General features: G+C 41.2%; 1 protein-coding gene across 1 annotated transcript; it reads right to left on the reverse strand.

Annotated features, from left to right (window-relative positions):
- Positions 1-1,732: 1,732 nt before the first annotated feature.
- On the reverse strand, positions 1,733-3,205 carry TUSC1 (tumor suppressor candidate 1). Its single transcript, XM_049794921.1, has one exon. The coding sequence runs from the start codon at positions 3,203-3,205 to the stop codon at positions 2,618-2,620; it is 588 nt and encodes a 195-aa protein (XP_049650878.1). The 3' UTR covers positions 1,733-2,617.
- Positions 3,206-27,156: the final 23,951 nt, after the last annotated feature.

Genomic DNA, 27,156 nt, shown 5'->3' on the forward strand with positions numbered 1-27,156 from the left:
GAGACACTATCACAACTAGAACAAAAGAAGGACAAATACTTGTCATAGTCCAGAACATGATAAACAGAATTAAAGACAAGATTTGGGAGTACAAAGCAAAGAGTGGAACCTCAAGATTTGACTGCTCATTGGGCAGAACACAGAACCATAGGAAATGAAACAGACCTTAACCAAAAGTAGAGGAAGGTTTAAGCTATTCATACAACTGTAGTAACACTTCTGTCACTTCAGATGTGTAGATGCTGCAATGCATCTGGCAATTCCAAAGATACTCTGTGCTTTCTGCCAGCCATCGACACAAGGGGTTTTGTCTGAACTGCAGTTTTAGGGCCAGGTGTGTCTGCCTATGATATCAAGCTACCAACTGCTAGAACTAGCCATATAGACAAATCCAGCATACAGCCATTAAAGCTTGAACAGGTATATCCTTCATGACATATCTGTATATTGACTTTTCCTGTAAGTCTCAGTATTTGTAGTTTCCTGTAGCCAAGGATAATGCAAGTGTGTCATAAAGGAAACCCACCACCTGTAAGCCATTAATTGGGGGACACTATAGTGAAGTACTACCTTTGCACCATCTTACTAACGACTTTTCCTAAATCTTGTGTTTTCTTGTCTTTTTCTTTCAAAAACAAACTCACAACAACTAGATCAGATGATTGGTCACATGAAACTTTTGCAACTTGACTGAATTAAGTGCTAATTTACTGCAGTTCATCTGGAAGCAGCAATTTCATGAAATCTCTTCTGTGGCACTCTTCACATTAATTTGAATTTTAGCGAAATACTTTTTTTTTTTTTTTTTTTTCCTCTTCTCTGTATTTTGTAATCTGCAGGGTTGTTTTACAATTTCTCTATCAAGATACAGAAAAAAATTTAAAAAGTAAAAAATCCTTTATATACACTTGCATAGAACTTAGTGCTCTTGCATAAAAATTCCATTTATTGGGAGCGTCCCAGAAGTTTAATAAAGAATTCTGCACATCTTATCAGAAAATTCCAGAATATCTTCTCTTTTCTACATGCCAATACTTTAACTTTTGAAAAGGATGGTTGGCACAGTTACACATTTCTAGCATTGCATCTTAACATGGTCCTATGTTGCACTATTCTGACAGATTCTTCATGTTGCTTTGGTATTCAGAGTTTACTGAAAACTGCCATTAAGACAAACCTGGTGGTGCACTTATTGTAGGTACTGTAATTCTTAGGCATTTATCAATCTAAGCATTTCTGAGAATACTTTATTTATAGAACAATCAAACACCACACCTGGGCATCAACACCCACAACCCCTCATGAAGGAGAAATTAACTGCACCATGCCGAACTGGTTTTCCATTTTGAGAACGTGCTTACTTGAGGCTGCAGCTCCAGAGAGACTTAACAAACACCTCAGCCATTTTAAGATTAGAGGCTTACGCTGGCATTGTAGGAAGAAATATGACTACTCTTTTCAGAAGTTATATTATCAAAGATACTTATAGAAAAGATGGATTTTCAGCTTTTCATGTTACTTTCACTATGAGCTAGAACAGACCATGGCTATCAAAGCTTTAAGGAACCAATCCCAAACCTGAAGCCAACAGCTTTTAAATGACAAAAAAAAAAAAAAAAATAAAAAATGAGGGAACATTACAAAACCAACTGATGTCTCTGTTCTTTACAAGGGTTGCTTTCAAACCGTAGTTTTTCCTAAAAGACGACAGGTGTGAAAAATAAGTAATTCACTTTCAAATAGTAGACATTTTTAAGAAAGGTCCAAAAAAATAACCAATTCCTTTGGCTTTGACGCAGCGCATTACAAAGGTCTGAAGGGCGTTTCATCTACAATTTCAAAATAATTGTTAAAAATCACACTTAAGACAGTTATTTGATGTGTCACGGTTTTATTATCAGCTGCAGTTTTAAGTGAAAGTGTGAAATGCAAACCAATATTCATGTGGGAGTGAACAAAGTCCACCATCAAAGATACAAAGAGTGTTTTGCAGTGACTGTCCAGACAATTCAGAGGAGTTCAAACGATGACCGACTTTTACTGGGGTGCTGACAAAGAAGCTTGCAAGGTTCCTCCATCCCCTTTCCTACCAGACATACACAGACTACTAAGAACTAGTGAGAGCCATCTTTTGATAGTCTCCATGGCTGCTGAGGTCTACAGGACAGTCACTAACTCAAAAAAGGTGATCCACAGCTGGTCCCCGAAGGAAGGAAGCAGAGTTCCATGCCATGCGGTGACATGAGACCAACTGTTCTTTGCACCGTGGTTCTTTTCTCCACGACAACAGCTGCTTTGCGGCACACCTCGACTGAAACATTTCCAAGCCTCAACTATCCAGCTGAACTTGCTTCTCCTTTATCACGGTCAATGCTTCCTGGACACACCTCTGGGAAGCGGATTACCCCCCCCCCCACACACACACACCACCAACTCCTCTCCCCCACCCTTTCTTTGGGAAGAGCCTCTTTTGACCGAAGGGGGGGGGGGGGGGGGAGAGGGGGTCACCCCCGCGCTTCGCCGGGGCCATGGAAGGGAGGAAAGAGGGGGCAGGCCGCCTCTCCCCCGCCCCCTCACAGCAGCCCTCCCGGCCGCGCTTTCTTCCCCCGGGGCCCGGCTAGACGGGCGGCACCAGGCTCCTCTTCACCAGCAGCTGCTCGGGGGGAGACGGCGGCTTCTCGTCCTCCTCCAGCAGCTCGTCCAGCTCCGAGGCCTCCGGCCCGCCGGCGGCCCTGCAGCGCCGCAGGTGCTGCAAGGCCCGGCGATGCTTCTCCTGCAGCCGCCGCAGCTGGGCGCGCAGGGCCTCGGCCTCCGCCTTCTCGCCCGCGGCGGCGGGCTGCTCGGGGCCGGGACCCAGCAGGGCCTGGCGGAAGAGGCAGCGGTTCTCCCGGCGCAGGCGGCGGTTCTCCAGCCGCAGCCGGGCGTTCTCTTGGCGCAGCCGCGCGTTGTGCCACTCCTGCTCCTCCCGCTGCCGCAGCGCCTCGCCGTGGCTGGCCGCCAGGTCCGCGTACCGCTCCGCCAGCTGCTGCGCCGAGCCCCGCGACTGGCCCCGCCAGCCCTCCTGGCGGCCGCCCGGCTCGGCGATCTCCCCCGCCCCGCCGCAGCAGGGGCCGCCGGCGGGGGCGGCGGCGGCGAACCCCGCCCGGCCTCTCCGCGCCGAGCCGTTACAGCCCCAGCGCCCGTCCCCCACGCGCATGCGCCTCATCCGTGCCCTTCCCGCAGCCCGCCAGCACGCCCCGACGCCGCCGACGCCGCCGCCGCCGCCGCCCGAAGAGGGAGGGGCGCGGCGGCAGCCGCGCCGCCCTATGCAAATCAGGGGCGGGGCTTCGGCCGCCGGAGGAGGGGCCGGGGGTCGGAGCGGCGTAGCCGGCGCGGCACAGCCGGCGCGGCCTGGCGGCGCTGTGGCGGGGGCGGGGCCACGCGGGGCGCCGCTGCGGGGGCGCGGCCCAGGGGGGTCCGCTGAGGGGGGTCGGCCCAGGAGCCCGCCAGGTCCTTCTGGGTCACAGGTTGTCTTCTTCCGCCCCGTTTCCTCACCGCGTGAGGTGGCGGATGGGCTTGGGCTGCTGGGGGGGGTGGGTGTCCCGTCTGAGAATAGCCCCGTCCACCCCCACCGCCTGTCTGACAAGGTGGGGTTCCACGGGCAGCCCCAAGGTGGTTGCGCAGCCCTCCAGCGTTCCTTCGCGTGGGCCTCGTTTTTATTGTTGCTGAAGAGCGGCGGCTGCGGCGCAAAGTGAATGTCCGCTCGGAAGCGCGTGCGAAATGGAGACCTGGTTGTGTAAGCGTTGGTCTGTTCCAGTGTTGCTAGGTGGTTGGGATTTAAGCAGCGAAAAATGCAGGCGATAAGGACGCGCAGTCGGTACGTGAGCAGTTCTGACAGCTGGGAGACGATTCGGCTTAGAGTAACAAGATCACGTGATACGGACGTGCCCGATTTCCCAAAGAACATGAGATACGATGTGAGGACTCTGTCCATGGCATTTCAGAGTGGGTGGTGAAATGCATTAGTCGTCTGAGGTTCTCATCAATACTCTTCATCTGTTCTCCTTTACATAACTATGCATGCAGGTATCTGGATTACCATGGCTGTGCAGTACATACCGCTGTGGACCTCTGTCTAATTTTTGTACTTCAGGTTGTAAACTGTTTGTGATGGGGCCTGTGTTTTGCTTTATGATCCAATGTTCTGTTAATTACCAGCTGAAATTCTGAGTATGGATCATATATTTGAAGTTAAACAAACAGTGCATAGCAGTAATTACAGTAATTCTTTTCAGAACCTTTTCAGCTCCAAATGATGACTATTTACTTAAAAGGTTTAAAAAAGAAACACTAAATCACTGCAGGACAGAAGTAATCTTAGTAATCACTGTACTTTTGCCATGACTGCTGATCAGGAAATATGAATTTACAGCAAATATTACCTGTACTAAGCCAGCTTCCAAGGAGAGATTGACTAGGGCATTATAGTAATTCCATGTAATATGTGACTGAACTGGTTTTGCATTGAAAGAAACATGTTAATGCCTGTTTACTAGTCACTTCTTAATGTTGCTGCTCTGGAAATCCATAGGTATACCCACTGCCAAGATGTCCATAAAACTTTACTCTGAGCTATAGACCAAATCCAGTAGAGTACTGAGACTCTTCAGTCTGTGTGAAAGTGAACCAGGGGTTTGCACTCCTGAGAAACAGTGCATACGGTAACATAGAGCTTGAACTTTTGATGACCACTAAGTTAGATTACAGTCATCGTTAACAGCACCTTCAACTTTGATATGAGGCTGACTGTTCCTGGAGTCTTGCAATGAATGTTGTATTATGGCTCTCAGTTTTGTTTATCCACCTATTTTCGTTTTTCCTGTGCCTTTACTGTACTGCGGAAATTACATGCATGTATACACAAACATAAAGATTGATGGGCTGTATTCCTATAAAAATCATACGTATCAGAAGGGAATTTACTGAATTACAGATTCCTCAGACAATGTTTAAACATCAGTTTGTTATTCTTGGGTTAAAGATAATTACAGCAAGTAGTGATTGGAGAAAAACAATAAATCAACATAGACAAACTTCTGCTGTGAGATAGGAACATACTAGACAGTTTGAAGGGAGGAAGTGAAAAGGGGGAAGTAACCAGAGAAGCTGTGAGTAGCTGTCCACTCTTCAATGATTTTCTACTCACAGGATGCCTGTGAAGGACACAATATTTTAAACAGCAACAGTATAGTAGGGATAATTGTTATCTCCATTCCTATTGATTAAAGCCCTGGTTTTATTTAATGGCATCAGACCTCCGTAGATGAGAAGGGAAAGTGTCAATGCTTGTGGACCATCAGCTGCCATTGATTTTGCACCCTATCCAACCTGCCTGGGAAAAAGACCCTAGAAAAACACCTCACAAGGAAAATAAAAACTGTTGGTGCCCAACATTCCCTTTACAACTTGGGACATGGAATTCATATTTTTTAGGTGAAAGGAATTCAAGCAGCTCTGCAGTTTGTATGGATACGAAAGGCTTTTATTTTCTGTGATTCTTAAAGGAGGTCATACAAAAAGTTAGGCCCAAACTGAGTTTAGTTTGATTTTTTGTACTCCTTTTCTGCACTTAGAATCATAGAATCATAGAATGGTTTGGGCTGGAAGGGGCCTTTGAAGGTCATCGAGTCCAACCCCCCTGCAGTGAGTAGGGACATCTTCAACTCGATCAGGTTGCTCAGAGCCCCGTCCAACCTGACCTTGAACGTTTCCAGGGATGGGGCATCTACCACCTCTCTGGGCAACATCTTCCAGTGTTTCACCACCCTCACTGTAAAAAATTTCTTCCTTATATCTAGTCTAAAACTACCCTCTTTTAGTTTAAAACCATTACCCCTTGTTGTCCTGCTGCAGGCTCTGCTAAAAAGTCTGTCCCCATCTTTCTTATAAGCCCCCTTTAAGTACTGAAAGTCCTCTGTAAGGTCTCCCTGGAGCCTTCTCTTCTCCAGGCTGAACAACCTCAACTCTCTCAGCCTTTCCTCACAGGAGAGGTGTTCCATCCCTCTGACCATTTTTGCGGCCCTCCTCTGGACCCGTTACAACAGGTCCATGTCTTTCCTGTACTGAGGGCTCCACAGCTGGATGCAGGACTCCAGGCAGGGTCTCCTGAGAGAGGAGTAAATAGAGGGGCAGAATCCTCTCCCTCAACCTGCTAGACAGAACCACCAAGTCCTTCTCTGCAGGACTGCTCTCAAGCCCTTCATCCCCCAGCCTGTATGGATACTGGGGGTGCCCTGACCCAGGTGCAGGACCTTGCCCTTGGCCTTGTTGAACCTCATGAAGTTCACATGGGCCCACTTCTTGAGCTTGTCCAGGTCCCTCTGGATGGCATCCCGTCCCTCAGGTGTGTCAACCACACCACTCAGCTTGTTGTCATCTGCAATTTGGCTGGGGGTGCACTTGATCCCACTCTCTATGTCATCGATGAAGGTATTAAACAGTACCCGTCACAGTATGGACCCCTGAGGGACACCACTCGTCACTGATCTCTATCCTGACATTCAGCTGTTGACTGCAACTCTTTGAGTGTGACCATCCAGCCAATTCCTTATCCACCAAACAGTCCATCCATCAAACCCATTTCTCTCCCAATTTAGAGAGAAGGATGTTGTAGGGGACTGTGTCAAAGGCCTTACAGAAATCCAGATGACATCATGTAGCTCTTCCCTTGTCCACTGATGTAGTCTCTCCACCATAGAAGGCCACTAGGTTGGTCAGGCAAGATTTGCCCTTGGTGAAGCCATGTTGTCTGTCTTGAATGAATTCCCTGTCCTCCATGTGCCTTAACATAGCTTCTAGCAGGATCTGTTCCATGATCTTCCCAGGCACAGAAGTGAGGCCTACAGGTTAGTAGTTCCCAGGGTCCTCCTTTCTACCCTTTTTAAAAATAACAGGCCACTGGTACTATCCCAACCTTTGAGAAATAGCACAAAGGTGAAGGAATGTCCCCTTGAGCCTCTCTTCCACTGCGTGCATACCCCTGAAGTGCATGTAATTATACTTCCTATGGGTTTTCCTGAAATTAAGGTAGATCATTTTGCTCCGTGCAACCCATGCAGTGTGGGTTTCAGGCCTGAACATGATTCAAAGTTGAAACTCTTAAAAGCTCTCAGTATTTTGAGATAGATTTTTTGTGTAGTCCTGAAGATAAGAACATTGCAGTATACACGTGAAGCAGTGTCATCCAAAGCACAGCAAGCAATAAATTTAGAAATACGATATAGCATGCATTAGCTTTTAAACTGAGGTGGTAAATGCCTTCAAAATAGCACAGTTCAGTGATGTCATCTTTCCAGTTGCAAGGCCCAATTAAGCTGTGTTAATGTGTTTATATAGTCATCAACGTTTTTCAGAATTTAAATGTACATTAAGAAACATGAAGTTTCTAGCTGTCAGGTTCTGAACTTTCCAAGGGGAAGTAAATATTAACTAATAAATGCATTTTCTTTGTGGCGCAGCCTGAAAGAAAGCCTGGAAGACTGTGGCAGGAACACCTACCCTGATAAGAGACTGAAACTTTTTGACCGAATAAAACCTAGAAGTCTCGGTTTGTGGGTTGAGCCGCCCAGCCTGTGTGGCGACTGTGGTCATGTACACACTTTGGTCGAAAGACAAGACCCTCAGCTAATGAAACACTTCAGTCAAACTTCTCAACCATTGACCATATATGACCACAGATCAGATTTGACCTGTATGTAAATGGAGCCCCACCAGAGGGCAAATTGAGCCAGTCCTCTTCGGAGCAGCAGGTCTGCGGTCAGGGACTCTCTCCTTGGGTTGGGACGCCGCCTAAGAAAACTCCTCGAGGTTGAGAGCTCTCATCTTTTAGGTGAGTGAGAGGTCATCATTTCTGAAGCTTAAGAATTCTTAAGTCGGTTGTGCAGTATTAATTTCCCCTTACATCATTGAACTTGTGGTTTGCTAATGTTGTCAGAGTTCTAAATGATTTTCATTGAAGAATAAATTTGGTTGAGTTTAACACCTGTTTAATTTGATTGTGTGAGCCTCCACAACAAAGACCCTTACTGGGAAAGAATATCCAGTCTCATTAGGCTGGATCTTTCTTCAAGAATTCTCTGATGGCATGTAAAAAGCTAGCATTAATTGCATCACTGATTGCATTTCAGTGGACAGAATAGGGCAAAATCTTAGGGGTGGGACCTGTTGGAAATGAAGGTAATGAAAGAGCTACAGAGGAACAAAAAGGAAAAATATTAAAACCAGGGAAAGAAAAACAGTGCAGATAAGAGAATAACACAAAGAGAGAAGAAATTGTGATAACTTGTAAGGGAAACGTTCCCTAGCTGAACAAGAGTGAAAGAGATGGTGTGATAGTTACTAAATGATAACCAGAAAGCATACTTAGAATACAAAGGGTTTATTCTGCCTTGATCTTTATGCTAACATAACAGGGAGTTTCACTGTAGGATGAGAAGCATACACATCTACGTTTATACTCTAGTCCATGGATCACCATTAAAAATAAAACATGGACTTCTACCGAGAATTAGATTTCACATAAGAAAAGAAATAGCAACATGGATTGCATCAGTAGTTTGCTAAAAGTCCTGAAAATAATGTAGGAAAATGCAGGTCAGTCTGTGGGTCTTTTTTTGAGGTTGAGGGGAAGGAATAACTTTGGAGAGAGCATCTGTAATCTGGTGTAGCCAGAGGAGATTAACATTTCCTTTCCAGCTGGATAAGATTTGGAAAGATGTCCCCTTCCAGCTCATTTCACCTCCCAGCTTTAGTTTTCAGTGCAACAGAACTAAGTAAACTGTGGTTTAAATAAAAAAATCTCTTTAGAGACAAAGAGGGACACTGCTGTCATACTGAGGGAGAATCTGTAGCAACATGATAGATATAGTTCTGATAGCCTTGTTGCTGATGCTTTTAATTGGTCTTCATAAATGTTTTATGTGATTGTGAGGAAATGTAGTAAGCATTCTGAGCTGACGATTGCTTAAAAAAAGGTGTGTGTTGATAAAGCTTATAATGTGACCTGTAACACCTTTGTAAATTAGCCTGAGTAGAAGACACAGCATATTCTCAGCAGTCTGCACACTGAATTCAAGAGTGAATAGAGAGGCTTTATTCTTATCCCTTTTCACTAATGTAAAGCAGGAATGCTGCTGTCAAAGGCAATGGGATTGTACTTACACTACTGTCAGCCTGGAGTAAATGAGATCAGAAGCAGTTTCTCTAATTAGAGATTTACAGTGCAGTGTTGGGAACAGAAAGGGGGTTTGGAAGCTAATTTACTTACATTTCTGCGTACCTGCCTTAGGCATTGTGTTTAAGTTGTCATCATTCCTTGACTGTTGATAGTGTTGAGGAATAGGGCATATTAGATGTTGCCTCGTTATCCTTGGAAGAAGTGACATTTGGGGAATTATGTAAACCCACCCTTTTGCAAGCATTCTGAGGATGGGGTGGGTGGCTTGGGAGGGTATTTGCTCCTTAGCTGGATTGCTGATATTTGCCTGGTGAATGTAGACCTGTGGTCTGAGTTGCTGTTTTCTTGTACTTTTCTTTAATCTTTGAGTTTACTAGTTCCATGCCTTGAAAAGTTTTATAAAATACATATTGAGTTGCTTTTGCTGTTACTGCTAATATTCCTTTCACAACCATCCTTGGGCATAGTTTATTACCACCAAACAGGCTTACTAGTGGGTACCAGCAGTTCTTGCTGATACTTGACAGCATAAATACAACTTTAATGAAAAAATTACTAAAGAAATAAGAATAGGTAATACTGATGGCATTTATTTATTGTCTTGGTGTGAGCAGAAATGTTAAAAGCCATCAAACAACAGCATCTCTGTTTGACAGCACCATTGAATCCTATCCATGTGCTGCCATAAGAAGAACCAAGTATAAATAAGGGAAGCTTGTCTTATCAGTTTTAATTCAAATTTATATTGCTGTGGGAAAAGAACAGTCCCTTAAAATACTGTGGACTGGAGTACAGAAGCTGAGTTCAGAGCTGCACACGCATTAGTAGAGAGGAAAGAGAACAGTTTGTTAAGGATTACAGGTTGGGTTAAACTGTAAGAACTTCAGCATGCAACAAACTCCCCTTCAGCTTGGGTTTCTGAGCAAAGCCTTATAACTTAAAATAAAAGCACTGGTTAGACTCAGAAATACAGGCAAGGGGTTGCCTGTACTTTCAAAGAAGGTCTCTGTGCACGTCTGTTGTGTGTACCTGTGGGCTTTTGCTTGTCTAAGAAGATGAAAATGGAATTCCATATTCTGGGAGTGAGAAGCACCACATTAAAAGACAAAGCTTATTGGTATGTAGGTCAGCCCTGAATCTTTGTTTAGAGTGAAACTTAACAGTTTGGCCTTTGAACTGGTAATAGGGTCTGTGAATTACATAGGAGTAATAAACCATAACTCAGACAGTTGTGTTGATTCATCAGATTTGATAAGATAGCTAAGGATTATAAGTAAAAAATAAACTACCTAGTTACAGGTAGTGGTTGAGGTCCCAAGTAAAGGATGGGAAAACTGTGTTTGAAATTGCACTTTTAAAATTAGAGCAAGACATTTAGATAGGTGAAATAGTTAATAAGCTAAATAAGTGTCTTGCATTTATGTATGGCTAATCATCTCTAAGCCATGCTAGGCAAAGCCTTATAAATTCAGAACATGGAAATTATAGGTGGAAAACCAAAAAAAGGTGGGGAAAAAAGTGATTGTCAGTGATGTTTTCAGTGAAGAATTTGTTCTCGAGTCAACTGCTGTAAGAAATATTGGTCATCCATGCTTTCCAGCAGGAACTTAGAAAACCTATCTTGAAATCTGGTGTCATGGGCTAAATTTTATTTACATAAAGTGTTGAGGGCATGAACAGACATCAGATCCTGTTTATTTCCTGAATCATCTGGTGAAATTCATCTTGTGTTTGCAGCATATGTTCTTACATCTAATTACATGTGCTCCATTTATCGTCAATTAGATCCTTTTGAACATGGTGCATTTCACTGTAATGCAGATGTCTAAAAGAGGTCAGGTAGTTCACATTCCAGACAACTTTTTTCTTTCTATTGACTGTTAAGGGAGTCCAAAAAGATGCTTCCATCATAGACATCCGACATTAGACCACCTGCATCCCATCTTCAGAACAAAAATGTGCAACAGCTGCCAAATATGAACCTGTAGATATAGTAGAAGCTTGAGCAGAGAAAAACCATGAGTGAGCATGATCATGATGTTCTAGTCCTAGTCTTTGTTTCACAGCCAGTACTTTACATGTCTGTGTGGTCCAGCAGAAACAGCCAACAAGGCATTCTGGTTAAGAATATGGTATTTCTGTAGGTTAAGCTGGAAGGTCCAACACAGAACTGATACCTGAAGAAAGTGATTGAGCAAAATAGGAAATCAAAATGGGAAATATCTCAGGAGGTTGTGCTTAAGCCTTCAACCAGCCCATTGTGATTTTGAAGGAAAAAAGCAAAGCTGGAAGCAGCAGATTCTATAATTGCAAGAAGATTATGTTACTTCCAAGGTCTACAAGCACTAGTGATAATCAGATGATACCTTGAAATCTATAACAGGCTATGTACCTTCTTTAGCCATTCTGTTACACAGATTATATGACAGTGCATACTAAAATGGGAAGAAAAGTAATTACTCCAGAAATATCCTATGGTAAAATGAAATCTTCCAACATATATACTATTGACACAAAGTAACATGAGATTTTTTTTACCTTGTCCAGTTGTTCAAGGAAGAAGGATTTTGTACCAACAGAAAGGAAACTGAATTCATACGTAAATGTCAATACTAAAGACTGACACTGACCAGAGTTTCTTTAGAAAACAGAAGTTTATGTATACTGTGACAATATGTAAAGTTTTTCTCCCAGCTGAAAACTTTTCTATACCCTAGCATTTTTGCTGCTTGTTTCATCCAAAATGGTAGACACAGATAGAAAAGTTGTCAGCTGAAAAACTGGAAGTCTCAAAGGAGAGTGTGGGTAGTGTCTGCATCAAGGTTCTCCTATTGTATTACTAGCAATTTACTTGTATAATAGAAGTTGGGCATGGTAGCAAATAGGGGATAATGCAGTAGCTTTTCTTTTTTCATTCAGAAATGGCCGGAATTAGAATTTTAAAATCAATATCTCCAATCCAGAAAGTCTATTACAATTTGCACTGAGGCAACAGAAATGGTATCTGAAACACACATTCTATCAGTTTATTTGTTCAGGGTATACATTAATTTAGAAACCATACCTTTGCCTAGCACAGAGATTAAAGGGTGGAAAATAGTTTTATAACAGTAGGAGTTGAAATAGCGTCTCTTTCAAATGGTTGCTGCATGCTAGGTTTGAAAAACTTTATCTGTAATACTGCTTTTCCTCCTCTATTTTACAGACCAGCATAGCAACACAGTAAAACAAAGATTTTCTTAAAGGAAAAAAAACCAAAAACCATTCATAATGTAAATAATTATTATTTGGTTTATATTCCAGTTCTCTGACTTGCAGCTTTGATATTCTTGATGATATTGCTAGAGTTGTGATTGCTAAGGAGACACAATTCGAAGACCTATGTAGTTGATTCCCAGAAGATGATATTATTTGCTCTGCCCCTGGGCCTCACACCTGCAGACTCGTAAAACTCGGTGGGATTAAGACCTAATTATCTTTCACAAGTGATTGTCAGGAGGTAATCTATTGATATTGGAAAGCAACTGCCTTCAAGAAGAGACTGACTGGCTATTGTAGTCTCTTCTTCTTAAGCTGAAAATAATAGGCTTTCTGTTTTCCACATAACGGGCAGAAATTTCAGCCCCATCTAATTTCAAGCAGTTCAGAAATAATCAAGCATATCATTATCATAGCAAGAATCACTGTACTGTCTGCCAGGTCTCAAGGTGTCTTTATTCTGTTTCTGCATAGTCAGGTAATTCACCTATTGAAATTAATAAAAGAAAAATGAAATACCCTGAGCTAAACTTAAAAGAAAAAGGATGCCATGGAACCAAAAGAAGTGACAGTTAAAAGAGAAATTTCAAAGATATAAGCAAAGGTTGAATACTCAGTTTCCACTGAATTCCAGTGGGTGTGGTGTATCTGACTTTTGAACATTGCAGTTGCCTGTGGGTCACATGAAAATGACAGGGTTGGATACATCTCTCTTCTGCAAGATTTTACGTGAGCCGTTTCTCCTTTAAACTAGCTTTCTGTTTATAATCCATCTGTTTTAAAATTCTAAAAATGCTGCTTTTAGCTTGCTAACATTACAGTAGTATTCAGAAATCTCACTGCAGGGACACTGTCATGCTTTCTTTTTTAACATTGGTATTCAATACAACAAACAGAAACCTAGGAAGCAAACTCTGTTGAAGACAACTTTGTGGGAGGAGAGCTGGTAGTTTGTGTTCTTTTGGCTTCTGTCTCCCTTCGTTCTCTTTATCCTTCATACCCAGCTCCACCATAAATGGGCACTATTCAGACTAGAAACAATGATAGAGATGTAGTCAGTTTCTCATCTATCAAATGTCTGGCACTTTAAAGTCTGGTGGTTTTAGGACTGCAGACAGCTAGTCTTTCCAAGTAAAGTAAATAGACCAATCCATACATGTATCATGATAGCATAACAGAGTTTAAGTCCATATACCAGTTGTTCACAAATTTTAACAGTGTGTACTGAAGCCTAGGACATTATACTCTTACATACATATAGAGATATAAAATGTTTGAAAACTATAGTAATCTTGTTTCATCTCTTTGTAGAAAATACTGGTTTAAAACATTCAACACTCCTGAATTCTAGGACACATTTAAAACTAGGCAATTTTAAAGTGTAGGTTTTTAGTTCTATAATAGTAGAGTAATTATCAAATTCCTACATAGTTGTCTCGTGATGAGGTCCATTACCATATTACTGCTATAAACAACTAAATAAGAATGTACATGTATGTATGTCTTATTGTTTGTGAATGTCTGTCTGTATATTTATACATAAAAATCAGTGTTGATCCCATGAAATAAAGTAGGTGTTAAACTTAATTTTTATAAAAGTTGAAGACTTCCCTATTAAAATACAAAATTCAGACATAGCTCCACTTTAACTTTACAATTAGTACTATGGCATGTAAATTTATCAGTAATGACTTCCATTATTTTTAATCTTCTTGTGGTAGACCAAATTATTCCTATGTATCTTAACTACAGTCATTAAGTACCAATATTTAATATTGCAGAAAATCAAGGAGCAATGTAACTGGAAACTGTAAGAAGTCATAGAATAGCTTCAAACATGCCAGTACAGAAGTTCTTATTACAAAATTCCTGGTTAAATCACGGGACACTTTACCTGAGCATGGGCTGCATGAAGTTAGACTGATCTGGAATATTTTTTATTTCCCAAGTCTCACTTCAGATGTGCTTGATTTCTGCAATTGGAATTTCTTACTCTTTCCTTGTGGCAATTTAAGTCGATCTATTGTAAGTCATCAAGTATCTATATACAACAAAGTACTAGATCTGAAATTAATATTATAATCTTGAACTTTTTTCTTTTCATTGGGATTTGTTTCATTGGATCTGATGTCAACTTCTGTATTATGGGTAATTCTGACCAGTCCATCATTATTTTAATATCTGTTCCACCTATGTTACTAGTATATATTTTTTACTTGTGTTATCCAACCAAAATTAAGAACAACTGCTAATATGTAGAAAGATAAAATTCTGAAGAGAAGTCTATATCAGTGATGATTCATCTGAATACAAACCACAGCCTGCTGTGCAGAAAATTGTTTTGTCTTTATTGACTGAATAGGAAAAGATGAATTGTGAGAGCTGACACAGAAAAAGTGGAAAAGCCATAAAATCTAACACTATGATGTTCTTCAATTTACAAAATATTTTATTGCATGATGTAGAAAATCTTGGATAAAATGATGTCGTAGCACTTCAAGAAACTCTTACAGGAGCTGACCAAAATAGGGAGGCTGTTCTCAAGTTAGTCTTGAGCAAGACAGCAGGATTAATTCAGATGATACTCATAGGATCACAGAATAGAATCATGTTATGTCCAAACATGTGAAAATATACCTAGTAATTTTTTAAAACAGCCATTGTTCAGAAGACCTGGAAGGAAGTAAAAATTTCAAATATTTTCTGCATATTTAAATTATAAAACACTTAGTAGCTGGGTGAAAGAATTATAAGACAGAAAGATGTAAATACACTGAGCAGTCCAGATGAAAAGATATTTAAAATCACTGCAATAGAAGACCAGGAAATTACAAGAATTAAGCAGCATGACTTCTTAAAAAGAAAATTGTGGTTTATTGATCTCTTAGAAACTATTTACTTTGGCAGTATTTAGTTGATGAGGTACCAGCTTATAAAACTTTAAAAATTTCCTCTCCCTGAAATGAATCACAGGCTGTTAGGTTTCTATAACGTGAGAAGAAAAACTATCCTGGATCACAAACTAATATGTAGAAAATAAGAGAGCTGGATTAAAAGGTTAATTTTCATAAAGTCTAAAGGTTAGCAGCAAAATGCCTCAGAATTCCTTACTAGGTCTCGGTTTTGATACATTTATTGATCTGTAAAGGTCAGCAAGGAATGAGGTAGCAAAATTTGTGATGACACAAAGTTATGAAGGTGATTCTCCAATTATTTGGTATTAACCACTGAGACTGGTCCAAATTATCTTCATGGTTATCCAGTCCTGATTATCAGTTGCTGTGTTTTGTAGGCATAAATCTTGTGTCTATGTAATTCAAATTCTGATAGTGAAAACATTTGCAGAAAAACTATATACAAAACCAGCTAAATAATTCAATGAGAAAATTGCATAATTGTTGTATTGCCCATGTGCAAGAAGAAGGTGGAAAATAACATTTGTTTCTTTTCTGCATTGCCTGTGTTTAGTGATTTGATTGCTACAACTTTTGCTTAATCATAAATTTAGCAATATTAGCAAATGAGGCCAAAATTACATAGGAAGAGGTATTACCACATGTATATACAGAAAGGTTATAATGAAGAAGCACAGGGTAGGATTTTTATTTGCCACATATGAAAGTGGACCGTGTACAAGAAAGAAACCCCTTGATCCTGATCACTTATGGTCAGAAAAACCATGAGATTTATAGAACTGCTAATCAATTAGGTAATTGTTTTGATAATTCAAGTATTGATTGCCCAGATCTCACAGATGTTCTGTTAAATAAAGCTCTGCTTTACAGATAAACTGTACTCTAATCTCTATCGGAGCTAACGGATCATGCTTCACCAAAAAATTCACTTGGCACCTCTTTCGGTTTCTTATTGTGCTCTCCTGCACTCCTCAAGTCTTCCAGTCACCCAGCTGATACTCTCATTATTAAAGCCTTATTGAGGAATTTATCTTAGTTGTTTTAAGGACTTGAAGTTCCACCTTAAATTCTTATGATGTGTCAGGCAGTGGAAAAGAGTTAGATAGCTAACTCACAGCTTTCATCAGTAGGAACAGGATGCAGAAGTATGGGGTGGATACCACAAATCTTTAAGGAAATGTTTCTACTGCATCCCAAAATGTAAGTAACTGTGAAAACATACTGGCTTTCCTGAAGGGTTTGGAGTTCAACCTGAATTTGTTAATAGAGGGTTCTCTTCTAGGATACCTGGTGTATATACATGTGAGTTGGGAAGGTCATTACTGGAAATACTCCTGTCAAGCATTGAATTGTATGCTTTTTTTGACAGAATAAACAGTCACAGCTGGAAACGGGATTGCAAATTCATTAAAGATATTTCAGAATTTCTCACAATATTGCATATTTTCCATGAATTCTTACCTCAACTACCCTATATATTGGTATGAACTCTAATTTGTAAAGAACACATATTTTAGTGTTAACGAAAGGATTGATGGCATAAAACAGTTCTCTCCAGTCTCTCCTTAAAAGGAAGTACTTTGAGGCCCTACAGAAAAGACAGTTCTTTCTGTTTTTCTTCTAATTTTAAGCGTAATAAAGTGGTAGTATTGAATCTGTATTATTTTTGGCCAGTCAATTATTCCTAGTTTGGTGACTTATAATGAGTGACCAGAAATTTTGATTTTTACTCCTGGTTTTATTAAGCAAGCAGAGACATAGTATAGGTATAAGCAAAGCCCAGACAAATGGGTTACTGTGACTAGAAGACCTGGCCAGGAAAAACGAGAAGCAAGGCAGCTGCAAGCAGAGAAGCACTGACTTGCAGAAAAGACATGTAGGTGACATGTGTTACACTGGAATCAAAAGGAACTTCATGGACAATTAATAAAGCCTTGAAGCATCTCTGTAAAGTCAGGTCTGTCTTACTATAGCAATTTTGTATGCTGCAAATCCAAGCGACTTCTCCAAATTGATGGAATGGGCAATGGCCGCACAAGCAGTAGCACCCCAAAGTCCTGTCTGCCTGACTTCTCTAACAACAAGAAAAAATCTTGACATAGATGTTACGCTAATTCCAAGTATGCTGTTTTTAAATACTACATATTCTGATTTTTTGTTTTTTTCTTCCTTGTTCATGCTTGAGGAAACAAAAAGTGAGTAAATGTGTTACTCTATGTGTATATGTATACAAGAGACAGGGAGAGGGTGAATCCCAAAATGCTGGTCTTGGTTTGATTAATGTGTTTGCTGTGGTTTCTGTTATTAGTTTCTTTTAGAAGTTACCCAGTGGAGAACAACTGTGTGTTAGTCCTGCTTTTCTAGAAATAAAAAGGTGGCAATATCATGAGGTTTTGGGTTTGTACTGGGGTTTTGGTAGCCAGGGAGGAGGCTGCAGGGGTGGCTTCTTTGAGAAGCTGCCAGAAGCTTTGCTGTCTCCAAGTTGGACCCACCACTGACCAAGGCCAAGCCCATCATCTATGGTGGTAGCACCTCTGCGATAACAGGTTTAAGAAGGGGAACTTGCAGCAGAGAGGAGAGCGGGATGTGAGAGAGAGCCCTGTGCAGGCAGCAAGGTCAGTGAGGAAGGAGGGGAGGAGGTGCGCCGCAGGAGGTTGATGCCCCCGCCCGCAGCCCGTGGTGAGGCGGCAGGCTGTCCCCCCCCAGCCCATGGAGGGGAGCGGGGCAGCAGATGCCCACCTGCAGCCCAGGGAGGACCCCACTCTGGAGCAGGTGTGTGCCCCCGGAGGTGGCCATGGCTCCATGGGAAAGCTCGTGCTGAAGCATTTTGTGCCTGAAGGACTGCAGCCCACAGAAAGGACCCGTGCTGGACAAGTTCATGAAGAATTGCAGCCTGTGGAAAGGACCCATGCCAGAGAAGTTCATGGAGAACTGTCTCCTGTGGGAAGGACCCCACGCTACAGCAGAAGAGTGAGGAGTCCTCCCCCCGAGGAGGAAGGAGCAGCAGAGACAAGGTGTGATGAAATGACCCCAAACCCCATGCCCCGTCCCCCTGCGCTGCTCAGGGTGGGAGGAGGGAGAGAGAACTGGAAGCAAAGCTGTGCCCGGGAAAAAAGGAGGGGTGGGAAGAAGGTGTTTTAAGATTTGGTTTTACTTCTCATTATCCTTCTTTTGATTTAATTGGTAATAAATTAAATTGATTTTGTTTTTTCCCCAAGTTGAGCCTGTCTTTTGCTCATGACCATAAGCGGGGAGTGATCCCTCCCCGTCTTTGCCTCAATCCATGGGCTTTTCTTTTTATTTTCTCCTTTTCATCGCACAGGGGCAGGGACGGGAGGAGCGAGAGAGCAACTTTGGGGTGCTTTGTTGCCAGATGGGCTTAAACCACGACACGTGGCAACTTTGTGCTCAAACCACGACACGTGGCAACTTTGTTTCTGCTTCTTTGTTAAAGGATCAAGAGTACAGTCAGTCACATCTTTCCCTGGTGCGCTCTCTCTCATTTTATTCTATTATTGTGCGATTTGCAGTACCTAGGAGTGACTGTGTATTTTCCTGCCTCCTTTGATTATATATAATAAGCGTTAATTTTTGTGACATTTCAGAGTCATTGTAGGAAAAAAACCCCAACATTGGAAGAAGAAGAACAGAAGGGAAAAATCTGGATTGCATATTACCTTTTAATGACAATAATAATTTTGTAAACACCGTTTCAAAGATCTTTCTGATATTATGTACCAAAAAAACCCTTACCCTCCTGGTATCACTGAATGTGATGAAGTCTGGATAATGTTTCAGTTTTAGCATTGTAGTGAATTTCCAAACACACAAAACATTGCAAATGACATATTGTAATTTTGTCTCAAAGCACTGATATATAATAAAAGTACCAAAAAAAGTTTACATCTTATGCAGCGTTGTCGCTGTGATAGTCTAAAGATAGAAGTGAAGCAAAGTTTATAAGGGAAGGAAATACATGTTTTATTGGACTGTTTTATGTGGAAAAGTATGAGATTTGGGGCAAGTAAGTCTTTTTTTTTAGTCATATGCAACAGAAGTATAACAGCAAAGTCACAAACCAGATGCAGTGGGCAAGAGGAGAAATTTCTGTTAAGTTAAACAATAAGAAACCCTGTTTCAGGAAATTCTCATGTCCTACTGAATTCAGAAAATTGTGCAAATATGTGGTTAACTTTAAAGTTAAAGGGCAGGTTTGATTTTTATTAGTGGAACACAATAGATAAGTACTTGTTTGCCTAAAAATGCCTTTTCAAGTTACATTCTAAAAGATATATACAGTCTGAACCAGACATGAGAGCTACTTTAAAGAAGAACTTTGTTTGTTTTCTGCATACGAGAGCTGAGGGGAAAAAAGAGTGAATTTCTGGCCCTTCATGAATCCATACACTTAAACCGTGGCATTCGGAACATCTTGAAAACAACTACAAAAAAAACCATTGAAATGAGTGCCCACAGAAGATGGTTTCTAATACAAAGTCCTGATGCCTGCACTTGTGTTATGAAAAAGTAGGAGAGAAGCAAAAGGAAACAGTGACTTATCCAGATTGGTAGGATTCAAGGTTAGGTAATCAAATAAAATCTCTGGTAGTCTCACTTTCTGTTGTACTTAAAATGAATCACGAGTATATTTTTAAAATGGCGTGTACTGTTCCTGATGCTCTGAAGAGAATGTAGCAACAGAAAAAAAGTTTCAAGAAATTTACAGAAAATACTTTTCTTTCCAGAATCATCTGCCACTGGTAAGACAGTATTTCAATTTGGACCTTGTAGTTCATAACTGAAAACAAATAGGGCAACAGTTAGCAATATCTGATACAAGAACAAAAGTAATTAAAGGAGCATCTTTGATAAGTTCTTTAATAGAAATATAGACTCTCAGTATCACCATCATAAGGATATGATCAAATTAAAAGAAAAAAGAAATAAATATATAAAAATCTGGTGCTACTTATCCTTAATTAAACTCCTGAAAAGAGACAAATCTTATACTGAAATGTGTGGGAATTTCTGTCGAGAAACAACCTTTGACTTCAGGCAGCATACTCTAGAAACCATGTCAAAAAGGGTTATTTAACACAGGCAACAGTGCCTCAGGAGATGCATCTCTCTCCTTTGACTATAGAGAAAGCCTCTGGACAACTTTATCTTGCAGTACTGTTAAATTGTCAGATGACTGAAGTTGGGAAAGATTAATATGTTCTTTTTCTCATCATATATGGGAAGGATGTCTGATGTCTACAGTGAGCTCAGAGGGAAGGTTGGCTAGGTGGAGGTTGGCGAAGGGGTTGTGTAAAACTGTGCTGAAGTAATATTAACACAAACTTCCACTGGTTGAGGCACCTTGTCTTGAAATTGAAAACTAGGATAAATTGTTGTGATAATTTGTACTGATGTATTGTTCCTGTGTCAGTCTCAGTGAAACAGATCAAGCTATGATGTCCTGGGTTCAGCTGGGATAGAGTTAATTTTTACAGGAACCTGGAAGGTGGGGGCATAGCCGGGGCAGCTGACCTGGACTAGCCAAGGAGCTATTCCATACCATGGGACATCCTGCCCAGTATAGAAATGGGGAGCGGGCCAGGGGGGGTGGTCTTGGCTTTTGGTGGGGGAAGTGGCGGAGCGTCGGGTCCCGGGCGGTGAGCAGTTGCACTGTGCATCACTCTTTTTGTATACTCTTTCATTAGTGCCGTTGTTGTTGTTGTAATTTCTTTGTGTTGTCCCAGCAAACTGCCTTTATCTCAACCCTCGAGGTTCCAGTTTCTTTTCCTTTTCTCTCCTCTGTCTCCCCCCTATCTCACCGGAGGGGGGCGGAGGAGTGAGCGAGCGGCTGCGTGGTCCTTTGTTACCGGCCGGGCTGAAACCACTGACATACGGGTTGTCGGTTTTTATCATTAAACAATATCAAAGTACAATGGCTTCAGTCATGCAGGCAGATCCACTGCTGCTAGTTTCATGAGCAAGGCCAGCGGCATTTGCTATTATACTGAGACTAAAAACTCTCTGAAGAAGGAAACTGTGATTTAATTTATCTAAAAAGTGCAATTCATTTGTGTGGTACTATACGAATGAAAGTAACACAAGCACAAGGGGTATATTTTTTTATTTCTCTGTGGATAATGCATTAACTTGTGTAGGAAAAAATTTCATTTGAAAGGAATGAAAAAGGAAAGACAAGACAAATTATCACTGAAAACAATGAAAGTACTTTCTAGTCATTATTCTAGGGACAGAATACTTTTACTAATAGTTTTTAAATATACCATTATAAAATTAATATGCCTTGTAAAAATAAAATGATGTCTAGATGTCTAAGACAACTTCACATATAAAATTGTACTATTTAATTGTTTTAGAAGTCTAATTTTTGCTTTTTTATTAAATCTTTCTGCAATCTCCGTATGCCAAGAGCTCTTTTTTGCTTCCCAGTGAGAAGTTTTCACTATCAAAAGTACACATTAAAAAGATCTGCAGGTGAATAACAGTAATACATATACAGGAAGAAATTATTTGTGGCGAGAAGACACACACCATGCTAGAACATGATCAGACAGGCTGTGATGCAGTCCTAGCTCAACAGGAGACTAAAATCACAGTGGGAATTACAAAACCAGCCGTTAATTCTCAGGCTTGTTCTTCCCAAAATTGGTCAGTTGTGAGCTGTTGTGCCACTGTCATTGTCTGCTCACAGTGAAGCTCCATTCATTTTCCATTCCCTCACTGTGCAGAAAAGACAGTCTGAACAGGATGCTGATATTTGCTGCATTTCTTCCCTGTCCCCCAAAGTGTCTTTGTATTCCTGCTCCATGGACCAGAAAAACAGATATTGGCTGTTATACAGGTCTCCTCTCCAGTTAAGGGGGGGGGGGGGGGGGGCAAAGAAGCCCGGGGAGGGGGGGGAGAGGAAGAAAGAAGGGGGGGGCAAAGAACGAGAGAGGAAGAAAGGATGGAAAGAAAAGAAAAAAGAGAGAGAGGAAAAGGAAGGAAGAAAGAAAGACAGGCAGACATCCCTACTGGATGAAGACAAGTCTTGTGAGATTGTCCTGCTCATGGTAGCAAAACAGGGAACAGAAGAGGGGTGGGGGATAGCAGATACCAATTTAGCAACACCCCACGGAAAACCAAGTGTGCAATTACACTCCTTTTCTGCAAAGTTACACACCATTTTGTGGATGAAGGAGCACCCTGTTGTGAGCCACAGTTGGTTCAGCAATACTAAACTTTATTAGAGCTGTCTTGAGCTCAGACGGAGTAGTGCCAGTCATGGCTCTGGGGAACACAATACTGTGTGGGGTTTTTGGTTTTGGAAAGAGGGACAGATACAGGATTTTACCCTGGTAATATTTTTAGGCATTCTTATTTTAATCCTTATTTTTTCATACTCTATGATTCTGCCCAGCAATTTCTTCTCTATGTACAGCTGCTTGTTACACATTCTTTTGAGTGCGTAGGTGGTTTCATGCTGTAGGCAAGACCACAGCTGTAGACAATACCGGCAGGCATCAGTAGCTGTTTGAGAATTCCTTTCTGTGGAGTGCTGTTTCTTTGATTGATTACATGCCAGTTTTCAGTTAGGGAGGGGTGCTTTTAGATACTCACAAATTTAAAATAAAGTAGACTGAAAGTAATCTGATGGGAGGGAAAGATAGAAGTAAAGTAAGTAGATATGGATGAGAAATGCAGATGTCTCAGAAACTCATGTACATTTCACTGCAGTGCATAAATAGAATTCATACTATCATTATGGTGATCATATCAACAAATGCTCTCTTAATATGTAGTTGCCTTTTTACGCACCCTTGTACATGCCTCTGCTCTTAAGGTGCTAGGCAAATTACTGCTTTGGACTCTGAAGACATGTATCAGCAGCTACTTAAAAATGTGCAAATTTTTACTCAAAATTTATCCAAACCTCAGAAGCGAGTAATGCAGTGCAAGGTTTTTCCATGTTTGTAACATTATATATTCCACTTATTCCTGTGGGATGCAGTCTTTAAGAAAGATGACTGTACTGACTGCCAGGTACATGCAACATAAAAATTACAGCTTTAAGCTTCCTTCAGTGTTACGTGTTCATCAAGTGTTCTGTAATATCACACATGAAGCAGTCTTTTTCCTGCAAGGCAGAGAGAACCTCATGTAGGAGTGAGATGATTGATACAGTTCATAGCTAAATTTTTGTTTCCTTTGCTTTTCTTGTAATTTAATACAAGAAATTGTGAGTCCTTATCCAGCTGATCTGCAAACCTCCCTTTAAAGCATTTCAGTGGAAAACAGCTTGGGTATCAGGTATAGTGTTACTAATGTATAGCTGTCATTTAGAAATGAGACTAGAATGCTGTTCATGTAATTCTGGCAGAATACACAAAGCTTCTAAATGGGGCCATAAATTACATCCAGTGCTCGTACTCGGTCTTGCTGCTATTACAGAAGCCAATATAAATTCTATACACAGAACTTGTTAGCAACCATCCTCAATAAAGATCAAGCTCTCTGTGCTCATTGCTCTACAGAATACTGTGATACAGCCTAGAGACTGATTCCTTCACAGACTGTAGGATGTTGAGCATTACCCCAATAACAACTCAAAAATCTAGTGGATTTCCTCCAACTTGCAGTGGAGGTGGGATTCATTTGGTCCTTTGCAATATTTTTGTCAAAACAAAGAGAAAAAGGGAGAATTTTTTCTATTTGGGGGAAAGCTTTTATAAAGGAAAACTGTCATTATTGTGCATGTTCATGATAAGCATTGCCACAGTATTCATACAAGGCTCTTGACTAGTTACAGAACTGTGGATAGTGACAAATATTAGCCCCTTTGTCTGTAACAACATACCTTTAAATAGCATGAGTTCCATATGTCTTGTTCCCAAATAATTTTTCCTATGCAAAAAATAATAGAAAAAAACACAGCAGAGAACAGCTGCAGTTATTCGGCTGAGCTGTTTTCTTTGCAGTACTCTAATTCCACCACTTCAATGGCACCACCTGTCAGACAAGTAACCATAAAGCACTTTATAACCTCTGCTGATTTTACTCTTATTTAAACTAATGGCCTGCTCTGAATAGGTGCTCTAGCCCTGTAGCTCCCAGAGATGTCATTATGAACTGTGGGTGTTCAAAACCTCTTCAGACTGGGCCATGAATCCTTATTTGTAGTGTATGCTTTAGCATGAAGTTGTCCAGCTTGTTGGCACAGAAGGTTTTAACACAGGCTCTTTTCATTTCATTGAAAATATGTGCCTATTTGTGCTTCATGGCTTTAGCTTGTAAGCTCCCCACTGCAGAGTCTGTCTTGATTTTTGTGCCCTGCACAATGCCAGTAATGTTGTTGGCTTTTAGATAGTAGACTAGAAGGATAACCCTTTTACAGCTTCTTACAGGCACTGCATAGCTTCTTAATCATGTCTCAGCAATACAGATCAGCCGTAGAGCTTTGCAAAGAAGCAGGAATAGTCACCAGACAAACTACTTTCTAAAACAGCTCTAAATTGGGGAGGAGGAGAGGTGCAGCCAGACTGAATCCAGTGTCTATGTACCTGTAGCAAGATGATCAGAGGAGAAACAGTCTGGGGCAAATGAAAATACCTGCATAGTGTTTTCTGATTACGGTTTGAAGAGATCTGAAATCTTGTCAGAATAATCTAGACAGTGCTCTGGAATGTGGGAATTTAATGAGATTAGCACATTTGGGACTTTTGCAGGGTATCATCTAACTATGCTCTTTTGGTGTGTATAGTTTAGGAGTCAGATGCTAGCAGTGTCTTAGCTTTAAATCTGAACTCACACTGGACCTGGTCTCTGTGATTCTTATCTTGGCCCTTCTCTGATAATCTACAAAAGCTTTTGTCTAGCTGGCTAGATTATTTTGCTTGATTTCTCTGTGATTAAATTGCACAGATGGCTTTCCATTTTAAACAGGCTGGGGCTAGAGCCTCTCAGAGATTCAGGTGGCTGAAAGCAAGAGTGATGCTTTTTCCAAATGCTAAACCAAAGAAGTCAATTCAAGTATAATGGAGCAATACAGACCCAGACCACAATTTTTCATGTGAACTGAACATAACCATAGGGAACCAAAAGAAAGAAGCTGAATTTTAAAGCCTTAATGTTAAATACAGCCAGACAGGTGCACATATTGTATTGGGACAGTGAAGGTCTGTTCTCACCAGAAATTTATAAACCTCAGTAAAATCTTTCTGAGTCTTAGTTCCCTCCTGTGTTAAGTGCAGATGATGCACATGCCAGATACAAGTCCAGCATCACAGCAGAACAAAAAATACAGTCTGCACACTAGCAGTTGAAAATCACTACTACTGGCTCTAAAACCAGTTTGTTCCTTTTAAAAAAAACCCCAAAACCAAAGAATAAAATAACTAAAATAATATCTTTCAACAAAATTGCAGTGAGACTACCCACTTTGAGATAATCCGTGGTCTGTAAAAGAGACTGTGAACATTGTACAGTGATGAATAAGTAAAGCTTGTAGGTACTATGAAAGATGGGGAAAAAAAATATCTTATTTTAATTCAGGTAGAAAGAAACTGCTTCCTGAATTGCAGCAGGGCTGCATCTTAGAAACAATAGAGGCAGGAAAAATAACTAGAATCATAGAACATCTCAAGTTGGAAGGGACCCATTAAGATCATTGAGACCAACTCCCTGCTGCTCACAGGACTACCTAAAACTAAACCCTATGACTAAGAGCGTTGTCCAGACACTCCTTGAACTCTGACAGGTTTGGTGCCATGACCAATTCCCTGGGGAGCCTGTTCCAGTGGCCGACCACCCTCTCAGCTAAGAACCTTTTCCTAATGTCCAGTCTGAACCTCCCCTGACACAGCTTCATTGCCTTTCCTCATGTGCTATCGCTGGTCACCAGAGAGAGGAGATCAGCACCTCCTCCTCCGCTGCCCCCCTTGAAGAAGTTGTAGACTACGATAAGGTCACCCCTCGGCCTTCTATTCTCCAAGCTGAACAAACCAAGTGACCTCAGCTGCTCCTTGTTTTTGCCCTCAAGGCCTTTCACCATCTTGGTTGCCCTCCTCTGGACACACTCTTAATAGTTTTGCATCCTTTTTGGCTGCCAGGGCACACTGTTGACTCATGTTCAACATGCCATCAACCCAAACCCCCAGATCTCTTTCCACAATGCTGCTCTCCAGCCTCTTACGCCCCAGTTTGTATGTATAACCAGGATTTCTCCATCCCAGGTGGAGAATGTGGCACTTGCTCTTGTTAAATTTCATATGGTTGGTGATTGCCCAGTGCTCTAGTCTATCCAAATATCTCTGTAAGGCCTCTCTACCTTCAAAGGAGTCCACAGCTCTTCCTAATTTAGTATCATCAGCAAACTCACTTAATGTGCATTCAATTCCTCCATCCAGATCATTTATAAAAACATTAAAGAGCACTGGGCCTAAAATTGAGCCCTGGGGAAGCCCACTGTGACTGGCTGCCAACCTGGTGTAACCCCATTTACTATAACTCTTTGAGCCTGACCCATCAGCCAGTTGCTCACCTGACATATGGACCTGTCCAGCTGTGTGCTGGATATTTTGTCCAGAAGGATACTGTGAGAGACAGTATCAAAAACTGTGCTAAAATCCAAAAAAGCCACATCTACTGGCTTCTCCTGGTCACCTAGATGGGTGACCTTGTCATAAAAGGAAATTAAGTTGGTTAAGCAGGACTTTCCCATTGTGAACCTGTGCTGGCTATGTCCAATGACTGCATTGTCTGTCAAGGGTTTTT

This window comes from Accipiter gentilis, chromosome Z, assembly GCF_929443795.1.
Source record: "Accipiter gentilis chromosome Z, bAccGen1.1, whole genome shotgun sequence".
Taxonomy (NCBI): Eukaryota; Metazoa; Chordata; class Aves; order Accipitriformes; family Accipitridae; genus Astur; species Astur gentilis.

Excerpts from the sequence above, each read along its gene's own strand:
- TUSC1 (XM_049794921.1), bottom strand. The coding sequence starts at position 3,205 with ATGAGGCGCATGCGCGTGGGGGACGGGCGCTGGGGCTGTAACGGCTCG.